This window comes from Petaurus breviceps, unplaced genomic scaffold, assembly GCF_028583685.1.
Source record: "Petaurus breviceps papuanus isolate PSGF00001 unplaced genomic scaffold, PetGlider_PUasm1.0 90603, whole genome shotgun sequence".
Taxonomy (NCBI): Eukaryota; Metazoa; Chordata; class Mammalia; order Diprotodontia; family Petauridae; genus Petaurus; species Petaurus breviceps.
In genome coordinates this window covers 925,837-940,530 of record NW_027187284.1, presented here as the reverse complement: position 1 = coordinate 940,530, position 14,694 = coordinate 925,837, and the positions used below count along the sequence as shown (strand labels likewise).

The window sequence follows — 14,694 nt, the reverse complement described above, 5'->3', positions numbered from 1 at the left end:
TATCTATCTATCTATCTATCTATCTATCTATCTATCTATCTATCTATATGTGTGTGTTTGTATGTATATATACATGTATGTATTGTGTATGTACATATGTACATACATGTGTATGTGTGTATATGTACCCATTTCCCATCCTACAAAACATTTTGTAGGATTTGCATGACATCTATATTCATAACTTCCACAAACTCATGGTAGTCTCCTAATAAATGATTGTCAAATTGAATTGAAATGTTATTTGCTCAGGGTCATATAGCTAAGAAGTAATAGGGTTGTGACCTCTGAATAGAAATCCAGTATACTTTCTGTGGTTGTACAGTTGTTTAAGTCAGACACAACTCTGTGACTCCATTTGGGGTTTTCTTGGAAGAGATACCAGAGTGGTTTGCCATTTCCTTCTCCACATCATTTTATTATAGATGAGGAAACTGAGGCAAATAGGCTTACGTGACTTGCCCAGGGTCACACAGCTAGTGTTTGGGACCAGATTTGAGCTAAAGTCTTCCTGACTCCAAGGGACTCCATATTGCAAAATAATATGCATTTTATGGTATACATCCATGGCTTATTCTGAGGAGTCTACTTAACCTTCACCACCATAGGGATCTAGGACACATTCACAGACAAAAGGTTAAGAATGATAGATTAGAAAAGTGAGGCACCCACAGAGGTGATGAAGTAACTTGCTAATAATGACATAGACAGACAGAAATAGATAGATAGATAGATAGATAGATAGATAGATAGATAGATAGATAGATAGATAGATAGATAGATATGCATACATATGTATGTAAAATGAATACATACACATATATACATATACAGACATGTATACATATAAATGTGTGTATACACACACATTCAATCTGGTGAGAAAATATCAGGGTCACTACATCAAGAGAAAGGAGACTGATTAGAATCCTCTCTTCTTTCACTTAATAGCTTTCCCATCTTAGTAAAATCATTTGATTTCACTACTTCTTCTTTCTTTCAAATGGATTTACTCATGGCCTTTCCCAAGGCAAATGATCTCTTTCCCTCAAGCCCTGAAATTTACAATTATTCTATGGTAATGAGTCAATTTTTAGAGGTTCCTATACTAATGTTAAAGAATTATATACAACAAAACAAAGTAGGTCACAATAACAATGCTTTGTTGATATACTCCAATTTATAGATGAGGAAACTAAGGTGAGCAGAGGTTAAGTGACTTGCCAAGGGTCACACAGATAGCCAGTATCTGAAGCCACATTTGAATGAAGGTTTCCTTAACTCTAGACCCAGTGCTCTATTCACTGTGCCACCTAACTGCCCCTATGCACTCCTCTATAAATATGTATATTTATTCCTGTTATCTATAGCAAAAATATACTATCTATAATTTATAACATAAGCAGAGAGTGAAAAAGAGCTAAACTATTTATGTTTTTGCCCTTTTCTATAACACTAAAATTAGCTTTCCTCTAACTCCTATCAGCAGTTCCCAGTTGACTACCACAATCCTCTAAAAAACAAACTCACAAAACAAACTATATAGCTCCCAAATGGCTCACATAGACAAAACAACACTATAGAAAATATTCTAGTTATAAGAGGAGGAAAGTGGAATGAAGATAATGTGTGAACCCAATGAGTTCAAAGATTACATTTCCTTAGTGTTTCATTGGAGAGGGGCTGGTAATAGCTGTCATTTTATCTCTAATTCTTGCAGACTAGGAGTGCGGCTTCTAGTAATATACTCATTATAAGAAAATTTCACTGCATTAGAACTATTTGTACAAACTAGAACAGTTAAAAGTCTTTTGCTGTTGTGAAGTTGTTTCACAGTCATGTGTGACTCTTCATGAGACCATTTTGGGTTTTCTTGGAAAATACTGTAGTGGTTTGCCTTTTCCTTCTCCAGCTCATTTTACAGATGAGGAATTGAGGTAAACAGGTTAAGCAACTTGCCCAAGGTCACACAGTAAGTGTCTAGGGTCAGATTTTAATTCAGGAAGATGTCTTCCTGATTCCAGGCCCAGCACTCTACCCACTGTGCCATCAAACTGCTTTTACCTGTGTACAAATGGTGGCCTAACCCAGGGCTCATAGAGCACACATTTGGGTTTTGTTTTGTTCCATTAAAAAAAAAATTGGCACTACTTGTATTGGAGAAACCTCTTAGTTTAGATATGATGTTGGGGCACAGTGATTGCCTCATACATCATTCGACATTTAACAAAGATTTACTTTGGTTCAAACACAGCAAAAACATGCAACAAGCATACAGTGGTATTTTGCTGATCTATACCCATTCCCCTTCATTTCCATCTGAACTTCAGTAACTAGAGTGTTTTAAGGCGTCAAGTCTGAGAATCCTCAAATCCCAGTGGCTAGGAGTTTTTTTTACCTAATTTAAGGGGAAGATGCATAGGGGAGCCAGTGTTAATCAGGTGCAAGGGCAGGTGCCCTGTCACGATTAGTGATGGATTTTTGGCAGTTAAACATGCATGCCTTACTCTCTGTGGCCAATAGCACCCACCAGCAATACCACCAAAAAACCTTATTTTTCCCCTCTAGTAAGTGTAACTAACTAGTAACATAAGCTATCTAGAGAATCTAGAGATAAAACTACTAACATTGCCTTCATGTTTTAAGTATCTGGCCTAGCTAGATAAATTATCCAACAGATTAGAGCTGTTATTTCCATATATCACAGTATGACCATAGGAAGCAATGTTTTGGAGATGAGGGGAAATAGGTACACTAATGCCCTCTTGGTGGAGCTGAGAAATGGTCCAAACACTTCAGAGAAAAACTTGGAATAGCACCCAAAGGGTTATAAAACTGTGCTTACTTTCTGACCCAGAAATGCCACTTCTAGGTCCATATCCAAAGAGATCACAGGAAAAAGAAAATGAACTATATGTGAAAATTAGACTGTAATGGAATACTATTGTGCTATGCAAAATAACAAGGAAGATGGTTTCAGAAAAGAAAACAACAAAATCCATGGCAAAACCTATATGAATGAACTAATGCAAAGTGAAGTGAGAAGAACGAGGATATCACTGTGCACAGTAACAATGCTGTAAAGATGATCAACTGGGAAAGACTTGGCTATTGTGATCAATACAATGATCCAAGACAACACCAAAGCATCCACAGAGTTCAGAGAAAACTGGTGAACTCAAATTAAAGTATTATTTTCTCTTTTTTGTCTCTTTTTTTTGCCTCTTTTCATAATGTGGCTGATGTGGAAATATATTTTGCATGGTGTAATATCTAACTTTTTTTCTTGCTTACCTAATTCCAATTTTACCAGTTTTTGTTGTTCTTTAGTTGTGTCTAATTCATCTTGACCCAATTTGGGGTTTTCTTTTTTTATTAATTTTTAGTTTTCAACATTCATTTCCATAAGATTTCAAGTTACAAATTTTCCCCCCATCTTTCCCCTACCTCCTACCCCAAGATAGCAAGCCTACTGAATACCCCTTCCCCCAATCTACCTCTCTCTTATATCCTCTCCCATAGCCCCTCTGACTTTGTAGTTGGGCAAGATGGGTTTCTATACCCTAGTGTCTGTATATCTTATTTCCCAGTTGCATGTAAAAAAACAATTTTTAAAAAACTTTGATATCCAGATTCTTTACCTTCTTCCCTCCTCACCTACCCCCACTGGGAAGAGAAGCAATTCAATATAAGTTATACATGTGTAGTTACACAAAAGGTTTCTATTGTAGTTATATTGTGAAAGACTAACTATTTTTCCCTCCATCCTATCCTGCCCTCCAATTATTCTATTTTCTTCTTTGACCTGTCATTTTTCAAACGTATGTGCTTCTAACTACCCTCTCCCCCAATCTGACCTCCCTTCTATCATCTCCCTCTTATCCCTTTCCCCCTTACTTTCCTTTAAGGTGAGATACCCAAATGAAGGTGTATGTTATTCTCTTCTTAAGCCAAATTCAATGAGAGTAAGTTTGACCCATCCCCTTTCACATTCCTGCCCTTCCCTTCCATTGTAACAGTTTTCTCTTGTCTCTTATATGAGATAATTTGCCCTAATCTATCTCTCCTTTTCTCTTTCTCTCATTACATTCCTCTCTCACATCTTAATTTTATTTTTTAGATAGCATCCCTTCCTATTCAACTGATTCTGTGCCCTCTGTCTATGTATATGTACACACATATACACATACTCACATATGTGTTTATATACACACACCCTTCTATACATACATATATGTATGTATACATATATATATACACATATATGTTCTCTTCAACTATCCTCATACTGAGAAAAGTCTCATGAGTTACAATTATAGCTTTTTCATATAGGAATATAAATAATTCAACTTTAATAAGTTTCTTATGATTTCTTTTTCCTGTTTACCTTCTCATGCTTTTCTTGCTTCTTGTATTTGAAAGTCAAATTTTCTGTTCAGCTCTGGTTTTTTCATCAAGAATACTTGAAAGTGGGGCAGCTAGGTGGCACAATGAATAGAACACCAGTCCTGGAGTCAGGAGGACCTGAGTTCAAATTTGGCCTCAGACACTTAACACAAAAACTAGCCATGTGACCTTGGGCAAGTCACTTAATCCCAATTGCCCTCTAAAAAGCAACAAAAAAAAAAAAAAAAAGAATACTTGAAAGTCCCCTATTTCATTGAATGACCATATTTTCCCCTGAAGCATTATACTCAGTTTTTCTGGGTAGGTGATTCTTGGTTTTAATCCTAGTTCCTTTGACCTCTGGAATATCATATTCCAAGCCCTTCGATTCCTTAATGTAGAAGCTGCTAGATCTTTTGTTATCCTGATTGTGTTTCCACAATACTCAAATTGTTTCTTCCTGGCAACATGTAATATTTTCTCCTTGACCTGGGAACTATGGAATTTGGCTATGATATTCCTTGGAGTTTTCTTTTTTTGGATCTTTTTCAAGGGACAATTGGTGAATTCTTTCAATTTCTATTTTGCCTCTGGTTCTAGAATATCCGATCAATTTTCCTTGAGATTTTCTTGAAAGATGATTTCTAGGCTCTTTTTTTGATCATGGCTTTCAGGTAGTCCAATAATTTTTAAATGATCTCCCCTAGATCTATTTCTTTTTTCATTTGTTTGGATCTATTTTATAGCATCTTGATTTCTCATAAAGTCATTAGCTTCCATTTGCTCTAATCTAATTTGAAGGTTTTTTCTCTTCAGTGAGGTTTTGAAATTCCTTTTCCATCTGGGCAATTTGACTTTTTAAGGCTTTCTTCTCCTCATTGGCTTTTTGGGCCTCTTTTGCCATTTGAGTTAGTCTATTTTTTAAGGTATTATTTTTTTCAGTATTTTTTGGGTCTCCTTTAGCAGGCTGTTGACTCGCTTTTCATGATTTTCTTGCATTGTTCTCATTTCTCTTTTCAGTTTTTCCTTTACTTCTCTTACTTGATTTTCAAAATCCTTTTTCATCTACTCCATGGCCTGTAACCAATTCATATTTTTCTTGGAAGCTTTTGATGCAGGAGTTTTGATTTCATTGACTTCTTCTGGTTCCATGTTTTGATCCTTTTTATCCCCAAAAAGGATTCTATGGTCTAATTGTGCTTCCTCTGCTTGCTCATCTTGCCAGCCAATTACTTGACTTTTGAGCTCCTCGCTACAATAGAGCTCTGCTTCCAGAGTGCAGAGCTATGTCCAAATCACTAGGGGTTTTGCAGATGTTGTCAGAGCTATGAGGAGGGCACTTTCTCTATGGACACCCCAAGCTCTGGCATACTGGTCACACACCCCAGGACTACCACCCAAGACCAAGATCCAGATCCAAACAGGTCAAAGCAAGAGTGATTACCCTCTGAATGGTCGCTTGGTCCCCCTACTATCTGCAGGCCAGGAGCTTCAGGGGCAATCACAGAGCAGCATCTGTAGCCGTGGTGCCTCTGACACTTCTTGCCCCAGGGTCAGGGGCTAGGCTGTGCTCTTCTGTCACCCAGCTCCAACAGAGTTCCCCACTGACCTTTTACTTTCCCTTTGGCATATGTGGGTTGAGAAGTCTGGAAACTGCCAAAGCTGCTGGTGATTCACTCTCCTGAAGTCTGCTCTGGCCAGTCTATGCCACTGGTCAGGGCCACCTAGGTTCTGGTCACTGGTGGCTCATGCAGGACTCTGCTTGACTCCCAGCTCACTGCAATAGACCATTCCTGTAGGCCTGCCAGCCTGTCTTCAGCAGGAGATTTGTTTCTCTCTGTCACTTTGTGGGTTCTGTTACCCTAAATTTCTTTAGAGTCATATTTTACAGGTATTGAAGGTGTTTGGAGCAGGAACCATGTGGAGTTCCTGTTTTTATACCACCATTATGGCTCCACCTCCATTTGGGGTTTTCTTGGCAAATATACTAAGGTGGTTTGCTATTTCCTTCTCCAGCTATTCTAAAGATGGAAAAAAATGTGGCAAACAGGGTTAAGTGACTTGTCCAGTGTCATACAGTGCATAAGTGTCTGAAGTCAGATTTAAATTCAAGCCCTTTTCAGGACTATTCTTCCACTTTGGTGTCCATCTATCATTCAACTCTCATCTGTTGCTCCAAGGAGCTATAGTATGTACAAAGGCCATATCCCAGTTCTATCTGGGCAGATGGATTAAACCAGATTGAGGGTAACCAGTGGACCTCAAATTCATCAGTTGGTTGGTGGGATGTATGTACCACAAGCATGGGAAGACTTCTCCTGACAAAATTGTCAGATGAACAATTTATTCCAATGTCTATGAAGGTGTTTGAAATGGTTCTTAGAGAGTTTAGAGTTTGGTCAATAATTGAAGATGCCAAGGTCATCCACAGCATGCCAGGCTATCTTTAGTCATCTTGACTATTGTCTTACCACTGGACTTTGATGACTTTGGAAGATTTTTGTGCAATTCTGTTTTACTTAAGTTCAATTCACATACAACTCAAGGAGTTATCCCATGATGTCATTGGTCCTCTTCCAAAATGAAGGACAAAAAACATGCTTTGTGTGATTCCATGTGTGTGATTGATATAATTTTGCTTACCTTCTCAGTAAGTGGGAGAGAAGTGGGAGGGAAGGAGAGAATTTGGAATTCAAAATTTTAAAATGAAAAGAATGTTTAAAAAATAAATAATTTTTTAAAAGACAGTGTTTAATGTCTAGAAAGTCAGCTTAGGAGTTTAGAAGGCCTATGTTCAAGTTCTGGCATAGACACATATTCTCTATGCAATCTTTGATAAGCCATTTAACCTATCAATTCCCCAGGCAATTCTCTAAGATAAAAGCTTTGTAATAAGAACTGTTGCTGACCTGCAAATAGAAGTTTCTTTGTTGGGAGTTTCCTATACCAAAGAAAAATGTCTATGCCCCTCAAAATAGTATAGCATAATAATTAATAGTACAGCACAGTATAGCATAGCTTAATAAAATCTTATACAATATAATATAGTGAAATATACCTAATGAATCTATTATCTTATTAGCATTTATGTTCTTGTACATTATCACAACCTATCCATGCCTTCCCTTGTTCTCATATTCTTGTCAGTGGTGCTCTCACAAATCTTCCATAGAATTTCTTCATAGAATACAAGGGATTTCCTTTGGTTCTTTCAGTATTTCAAGGCTACCACTACAATACTTGGCCTCATCATTTGTTATTCTTTTCTTACTATGTGATTGGTCACACAAAATTTCCAGTTTTACATCTCCCTGATGGTGTTTATGTGTGTGTGTGTGTGTGTGTGTGTGTGTGTGTGTGTGTGTATAAAACTTTTTGTCTGTACATCATCACTGCTCTCTTATATCCACTGTGGTTCTTTACATTGCCCTTTGGGCCAACTATAATTTTGAGTATTTTGAGATTATAGTAGTTCAGAATTCATAGCAATGATAGTATCACTAGGAGAACATTGAAGTTAAAAAACTGGGATTTGGGAGTAGCTAGGTGTCACAGTGAATAGAGCACTGGCCCTGGAGTGAGGAGGACCTGTGTTCAAATCCAGCCTCAGACACTTAACACAAAAACTAGCCATGTGACCTTGGGCAAGTCACTTACCCTCAATTGCCCTACCTTCCCCCTCCAAAAATCAAAGCAAAACAAAACAAAACAAAAACTGGCATTTGACAGCACGAAGTAGCTTGGAATTATTAAAAGCAATTTCTGCTCCTCATCAGAGTTTGTAGAATGACCATGTTCATATTGGTAATACCTCAGTATGAAATATACCATATAAAATAGTGGAAATGGCATTCAACAAAATGAAATTGATTTTAAAATAAATAACTGGAACTTACAAAATACATACAGAGAAAATCTTTGCTGGAAGTGATACAATTTAAAGACAATCAAGGGATCAATTTCATAGATATTACAAAAAATGGGGGGGAGGAGATGCCAAAAATGGCACACACAAAAATGAAAAAGATCATGCATGGTGACCAACAAATGATTAATTGATAATCAAAATTCCTGCCATTTTTTCATCTTTATGTAGTACCATATGTGAGGTAATGGATAGAGAGCCTATCCCAGATTGAGAAAGACACAGGTTCAAACCCTGCCTTTGAAAAATGGTGTCTATGGGGCAGCCAGGTAGCACAGCGAGTAAGAGCACCAGCTCCAGTGTCAGGATGACCTGGGAATCAAATCCAGGCTCAGACACTTAGCACCCACCCAGCAACACCTGGCCTTGTAACCTTGAGCAAGTTACTTAACCCCAGTTGCTTAGGGGTGGCAAGGTGGCTCAGCAAGTAAGAGCACCGGCCCCAGTGTCGTGATGACCTGGGGATCGAATCTGGGCTCAGATACTTATCACCACACCCAGAAATAACTGGCCGTGTAACCTTGAGCAAGTTACTTAACCCCAATTGCCTTAAAAAAAAAAAAAGAAAAATGGTGTCTATGTGACCCTTGGGCATGTCAAGTAACACTGTATTACTTCTAGCAATTCTTTTTGAGTTGTAGAATAGTTACCAGTCAAGACAGGAAAGATAATTTCTTATATTAATTAAATAACAAGCTCCAGACTCAAAAAAAAACCTCATAAATGGTAGCAAATCATTGTAAGTTAAAATTTATCTAAAATAGTACCTTGAGTCCAATGGGTACTAAATGACTATTTGTAGAAGCAGTGAGTTTTTGTGCAGAACTTCTCAATGCATGAAATATACCCAAGGTCAATTAATTTTAAACAAAAATGTAAAAATATAGTAATTTAATCCAAAACAACGAATAAAATTATGCAATAAATGTATTTAAGTTATTTATCTAATAAGTAAAACACATTCTTTTCTGTTAAAGAGAAAATTAGAAGACTTGAGCTCTGACTGGAAGGCAGTAAATAATTTACTTGAAGACGTAAGGGGAAAGCCAAAAGGAATAGCATCTGGACCTACTGTTCCTGGTGTCTGTAAGTACAATATAGTGGATTATCTTGTTAGCAAATAAACTAGAAGTATAAACATTCTTCAGGTATATATGAAAAAGGAAAATATATCCTTTTTTTTTTATTACTGGTACGTGTGAGGTTAGTTTTTTTTTAATATATATTCTACCTTATCTAAATATGGTGGGGTTTTTTAAAATAGTATTCATTTTGTAGAAGTCTAGATAAGGAACTGATTAACAAAAGGATTTAAAAAATTAGTATTAGGAAAATACAAAGAGAAAGAGTAAGAAACAAGAGGAAGAGATGATGGGGAGAGAGAGAGAGAGAGAGGAAGAGGAGGAGGAGGAGGAGGAAGAGGAGGAGGAAGGGGAGGAGGAGGAAGAGGAGAAACAAACTGACCAGCCATCCAAATAGACTTAGAAGAAAAAGAAAGTCTTCATTTAGTTATTTTCTAATCTTTTCTGAAAAAAGCTTCATAAAATCAGCTTTTTTTTAAATTTGGCATTCAATCCATTCACTGGGTAGAGGATTTAAATACAATATTGACTGGTTCACCAGGGGAAAGAAGCATTAACATAATGGTAGGGTTGTGAAATGATGCAGGAAAAAAAAATACCTAGACTTGACAATTAGCAATAATGCTAACATTTTGATCTTGCCATGCCTAATCTTCAAAGATCAAAAGGATGATTGGAAGTATGAGTCAGGTCAGGTCGATTGCTTTTTGTCTGTCATTGCTAATGTTCTAAATAAGCTTTCTTATGGTCGTGATAACCAAACACCATTTTAGCAGAAGGTACAAACACTACTTCAATTGAATCTCACTTTGCAACTTAGGGACTATGTTTCTCTATGGCCTTCTGAACATTCATAGCTATCTTCAGTGACATAGGAGGACTGAACATGATGTGCAAGCATTATTATTTTTTTTGTCAGTCTGAGGCACTAAACTTGCTATGTCAGGATGCGTATAGAGCTGATTGTGTCAGGTCCATTTCTTTTTATGAGCTGTAAATTTGTGTTTCCTCAGCACATATGCATTCATTTTATACCATATTGTTGTCCACTCGAATTTGATCTCTTGTTGGATAATATGCATAAGCCAGTGCCCAATTTATGAATGGGTTGTACTCGAGAAGTAACTATTACAGGCAGTTGTTGGGATGTCTCAAGATATTTTACTAAAATAGTGTTTTGGTTCTCATCAGATCACATGTCTATTTACAAATGAGGAAAATAAGACACAGAAAAACAATTTAACTCGTCCAGGTCACACAGCTAATTACTTGCAGATTCAGGGCTAGAACATCCAGTTTCTTTGCTCCACTTGTGATTTGCTTCCTCCAAAATTTAATGTTGATAAAAACAGGTTTATCTGGCATTCTAGAAACTAGATGGTTTTATTAATTGGTATGTCACAGCTACAGTGTAAAAAAATTTATGTCATAATCATCACCCTAAGGCATTGAGGAAACCTGAAATGTTTCCTGAGTTATTAAAGATTAAATTATATTCAGAATTGTTTTTATCTCAAGTGAATGTTATTATAATTGTTTTAATTTGGAAACAACATAGTGTGGTTGATATCTACCAACATTAAATAGTGTAAAGAACAATGTACTAGGTACCAAAAGACCTAGTTATGAAGTTCATTTTCTGGGCTTTGGGGGTCAGGTGAATTACTTAATAGCTAGCCCTTAGTTTCTCATCTATAAAATGAGAATAACAGTATATACATTATTGACATCCAAGAGTTGCCATGAAGAATATGCTTCATAAGCTCTAAAAAAAGAAAAGGCACTATTGCTTCTCTTATGCTTCACCAAATATGATATTGAAGAAGCCAGGCATATCCATTGATGCTTAGCAAAGGCCTTTCTATGCCTTAGCAGAAAGCCTTCATGAGTTTCTTTAGGTGAAAAAAAAATTCCACCTGGTGTCCAATATTACCTTCCTGGTGAAGAACTCCCAGCATTCAGCTAGTCTGGTCCTTTGGAGAATGAACACAAACCATTTCTGCAGCACCTTACACAGCATAAGTGCATGTTGTTTCAGGAACACAAGATACTTTCATAACCTAAATGGACATTTATTTAGTATATACTGTTTCCTAAAGTTTAACTTTAAGTGGATAGTTGCTGTTAGGTCAGCTATATTTGTAATGCTGGTTTCACAATATATTGCCTAAAAAAAAAGAATTAGGAAATATTGCCTTACCACACATTAGGATTCAAATACCACTGGCATTAAAAGGAAAACAAAATATAACAAAAATTTCTTTACTCTGGTGAATTACTTATAAACTCTAGATTCAGTTCCTTCATATTGCTTCATTTTAAGAGTAAAAAAAATCTAATGATTATTGTTCTACTTTGCTAAATCAGGTGCATGAACAATTCATAATTCTGATGCTATGAACCATCACACATATTTACATTAAAGAGAGAAAAGAGAATGTCTGAATACTGTAATCTCTACAGCTGCCTCCCATTTGCCTTTAATTCTTTTCATTTTATTGAATGAATGGATAACTCAACATGCATTTTAAGTCCTTAGCATGCGCACAGCATGGTGCTATAGGCAGCAAAAAGGAAATGACAACTCAGTCCCTGCTCTATAAAGAGTCTTAGAACTTGCTGATATCGTGGAAACATGCACATATAGTCTCACACACACACAGGAAGAGTCAGGGAGTCCCTGATTCATTTACATACTAATGGCTTTCTAGGAGTTCTTTTCTAAAGACTTAAGATACCCTGGTAGAATGACTCAGGGTCCAGAGGAACTCTTCTATGGTTCATGATGCTGTCATTTGGGATTTCCCATTTATCCTCTATCCTCTCCTGTCTTTTCCACTCCATTGTTGCAGAACCAGGAACTGCAAAAGATTACCACTAGAGAGAGCTCCCGGCTCAAATCTCTACTTCTTACCTTGGGGTGCTTAGCTCAGAGACCTAGAAGTGAAAAGGACCACACTTTAAACCACACTTGTAGGTTGCCTCTTCCAAAATTAAATTTTGATAAAAATGAATTTATTTGGCATTATAGCAACTAGACAGCTCTGTGAGTTGGCATGTCACAGCTACAATGTAATACACTGTGGGTTATTTTTTTAATGGATTTATTTGGCATCCTTGCAAGTGGGAGACAGTACCATATAAACTGAATGCATATAACATATAGAACAAATGACTAGGAATCAAAAGACTGGGAGTCCTATTCTTGACTCTGCAAGTGATTAGTTGTATGATTTTGGAAAACTTGAATCATTTCTGTGGGCCTCAGTATCCTCATCTTTAAAATGAGGGTTTAGGAATAGAACAGGGACTCCAAGAGTTCATCGATAGATTTCAAGGATCTATTAACTTAGATGAAGGAAAAAATTCCGTTGGCAATTAAATATTATTGGTTTCCTTTGTAATCCTAGATATTGTATGAATTTAAAATGTTCTGAGAAATGGTCCATACATTTTACCAGATTGTCAAAGGAGTCCATGACATACCCTCAAGGCCAAGACCTCCTTGAGTAGAGAATGTCCCTTAGATTTTGTCTAGCAATAGTTAGTCACTCAGTCTCATTCAATAAGTATTTATTATGGTCCAGTTCTGACCTCTTCTGATTTGCAGTTTTTTGTTAAAGTATAATGAAATAGAGAACAAAGACAACAGGAAACATTTCTCTCATACTCATGGAACAGAAGGCAAAGCTTCAGTTCTTGGAACTAATAAAAGTTTTCTACATTTTTCAGAATTAATTAATGCAGAATCCATCAACCTTGAGCACATTGCTTTGGTGTTTGTGTCTCTCCTGGATAGAGTTCACAATCTCGCCCCAGTTTTTAAACTGTTACCACCATGTAAGCAAAATAGCTAGAACTGGCAGCCTACAAAGCACAAGAAAGATTACGTGCTTTTCTGTCTCAAAAGTAATGGACAGGGGTGGCTAGGTGCTGCAGTGAATAGAGCACTGGTCCTGGAGTCAGGAGGACCTGAGTTCAAATTCGGCCTCAGACTTGACACAATTACTAGCCATGTGACTTTGGGCAAGTCACTTAACCCCAATTGCCCTCCAAAAAGCAAAAAAAAAAAAAAGTAATAGAGACTTTTAACTAACTTGCATGAAGATTATTTTTTTAATTATAGAAAAGAATTATAGAAATTATAGAAAATCATAAAAAGGAATGAAAATTTAGGTCACATCTAGTCCTAGACACTTACTAGCTATATGAACTTAACCTCTTTTTGCTTTAGTTCCCTCACTTACAAAATAGGATAATATTAGCACCCACTTCCCCAGTTGTTGTGAGGAAAAAAAATAAAATAATATTGTACAGTATGTTGCAAACCTTAAACACTAAATACTAGCTACTGTTATTCAAATTTTTTAATCTTTGTATATAGAATTTGTACAATCACCATTCTTCTAAGGTGAGTAATTCTGATAGACTCCTTATGAAATAAAAGTAAAGATTTATTTCCAGTTACAGAAAAAGAAATGTATAGTTCCTTTTGCAGCAGTCAAATTTCAAAGCCTCAAAAGTCAACTAAACAATCTTATGGCATTTTAAAAACTACTGTTTTGCATCATTGCAAGAAAAAACTATTGATTGCCATTAAAAAAAAATTTAAAAAGAAGAAATGGTAGATAGCTGCAGATATATTGGATTAATTTTCTATGGCCAGCTTTAAATGGAAATTCCTCAAGGGTCAGGATGAATTTCCCTGTATTTGTGTTTCTTGCATTATATATTACCTGGCAGAAAATATAAAGGGACATTCATAAAGTCCTGTTTGGATGTCCTGTCGGCATGGCATCAGACTATGTTGCATTGCTTTGGGTGGAAGAGCTAGATGGGAAAACATTGGAGTATGTTATATATTATGAAAGGTAGGGAGAGTGTGCTGTTAAGCCCTTAATTGAAAAAGAGACAAATGAATCACTCAGAATGTTATTTATTTGTTTGTATTTGAATTTTTAAAGGTGGCTTTCATGAAATATCAAGCTTCTCCCTTGTAAAGGTCCTTTATCATTCTCTATTAACTGAATTTTATAAAAGCAAATAAAAGACCTCCTAGGTCAGGTCAATTTGTTGGGTTCTTGTTTTTGTTTATTTGTTTTAGTTTTTTATGGAGGTGAATTTTTGGTCCAAATGTTGCCTTACTCTATCATTTTTTCTTTTATTTTTTGAATTGGGCACTTTTATACCATGGAATTTCATTTGTATAAGCTGCTCTACTGCTATAATCCTAGGAAAAACATCAAGCTATTCACACATTTTTCTTTCTTCCTCTAATTCTCAACTTTCATCTTCTTCAAG

At 36.3% G+C, this 14,694-nt stretch overlaps 1 protein-coding gene across 10 annotated transcripts in view; it reads left to right on the top strand.

Moving 5' to 3' along the window:
• Positions 1–14,694, top strand: part of DMD (dystrophin) — a 2,504,498-nt gene that overhangs the window by 1,700,567 nt on the left and 789,237 nt on the right. For all 10 annotated transcript variants that reach the window (XM_069063824.1, XM_069063827.1, XM_069063826.1 and 7 more), the window contains one exon: positions 9,289–9,397. In XM_069063824.1, the coding sequence (XP_068919925.1) occupies positions 9,289–9,397 (109 nt within the window). The remainder of the gene's footprint in view (positions 1–9,288; positions 9,398–14,694) is intronic.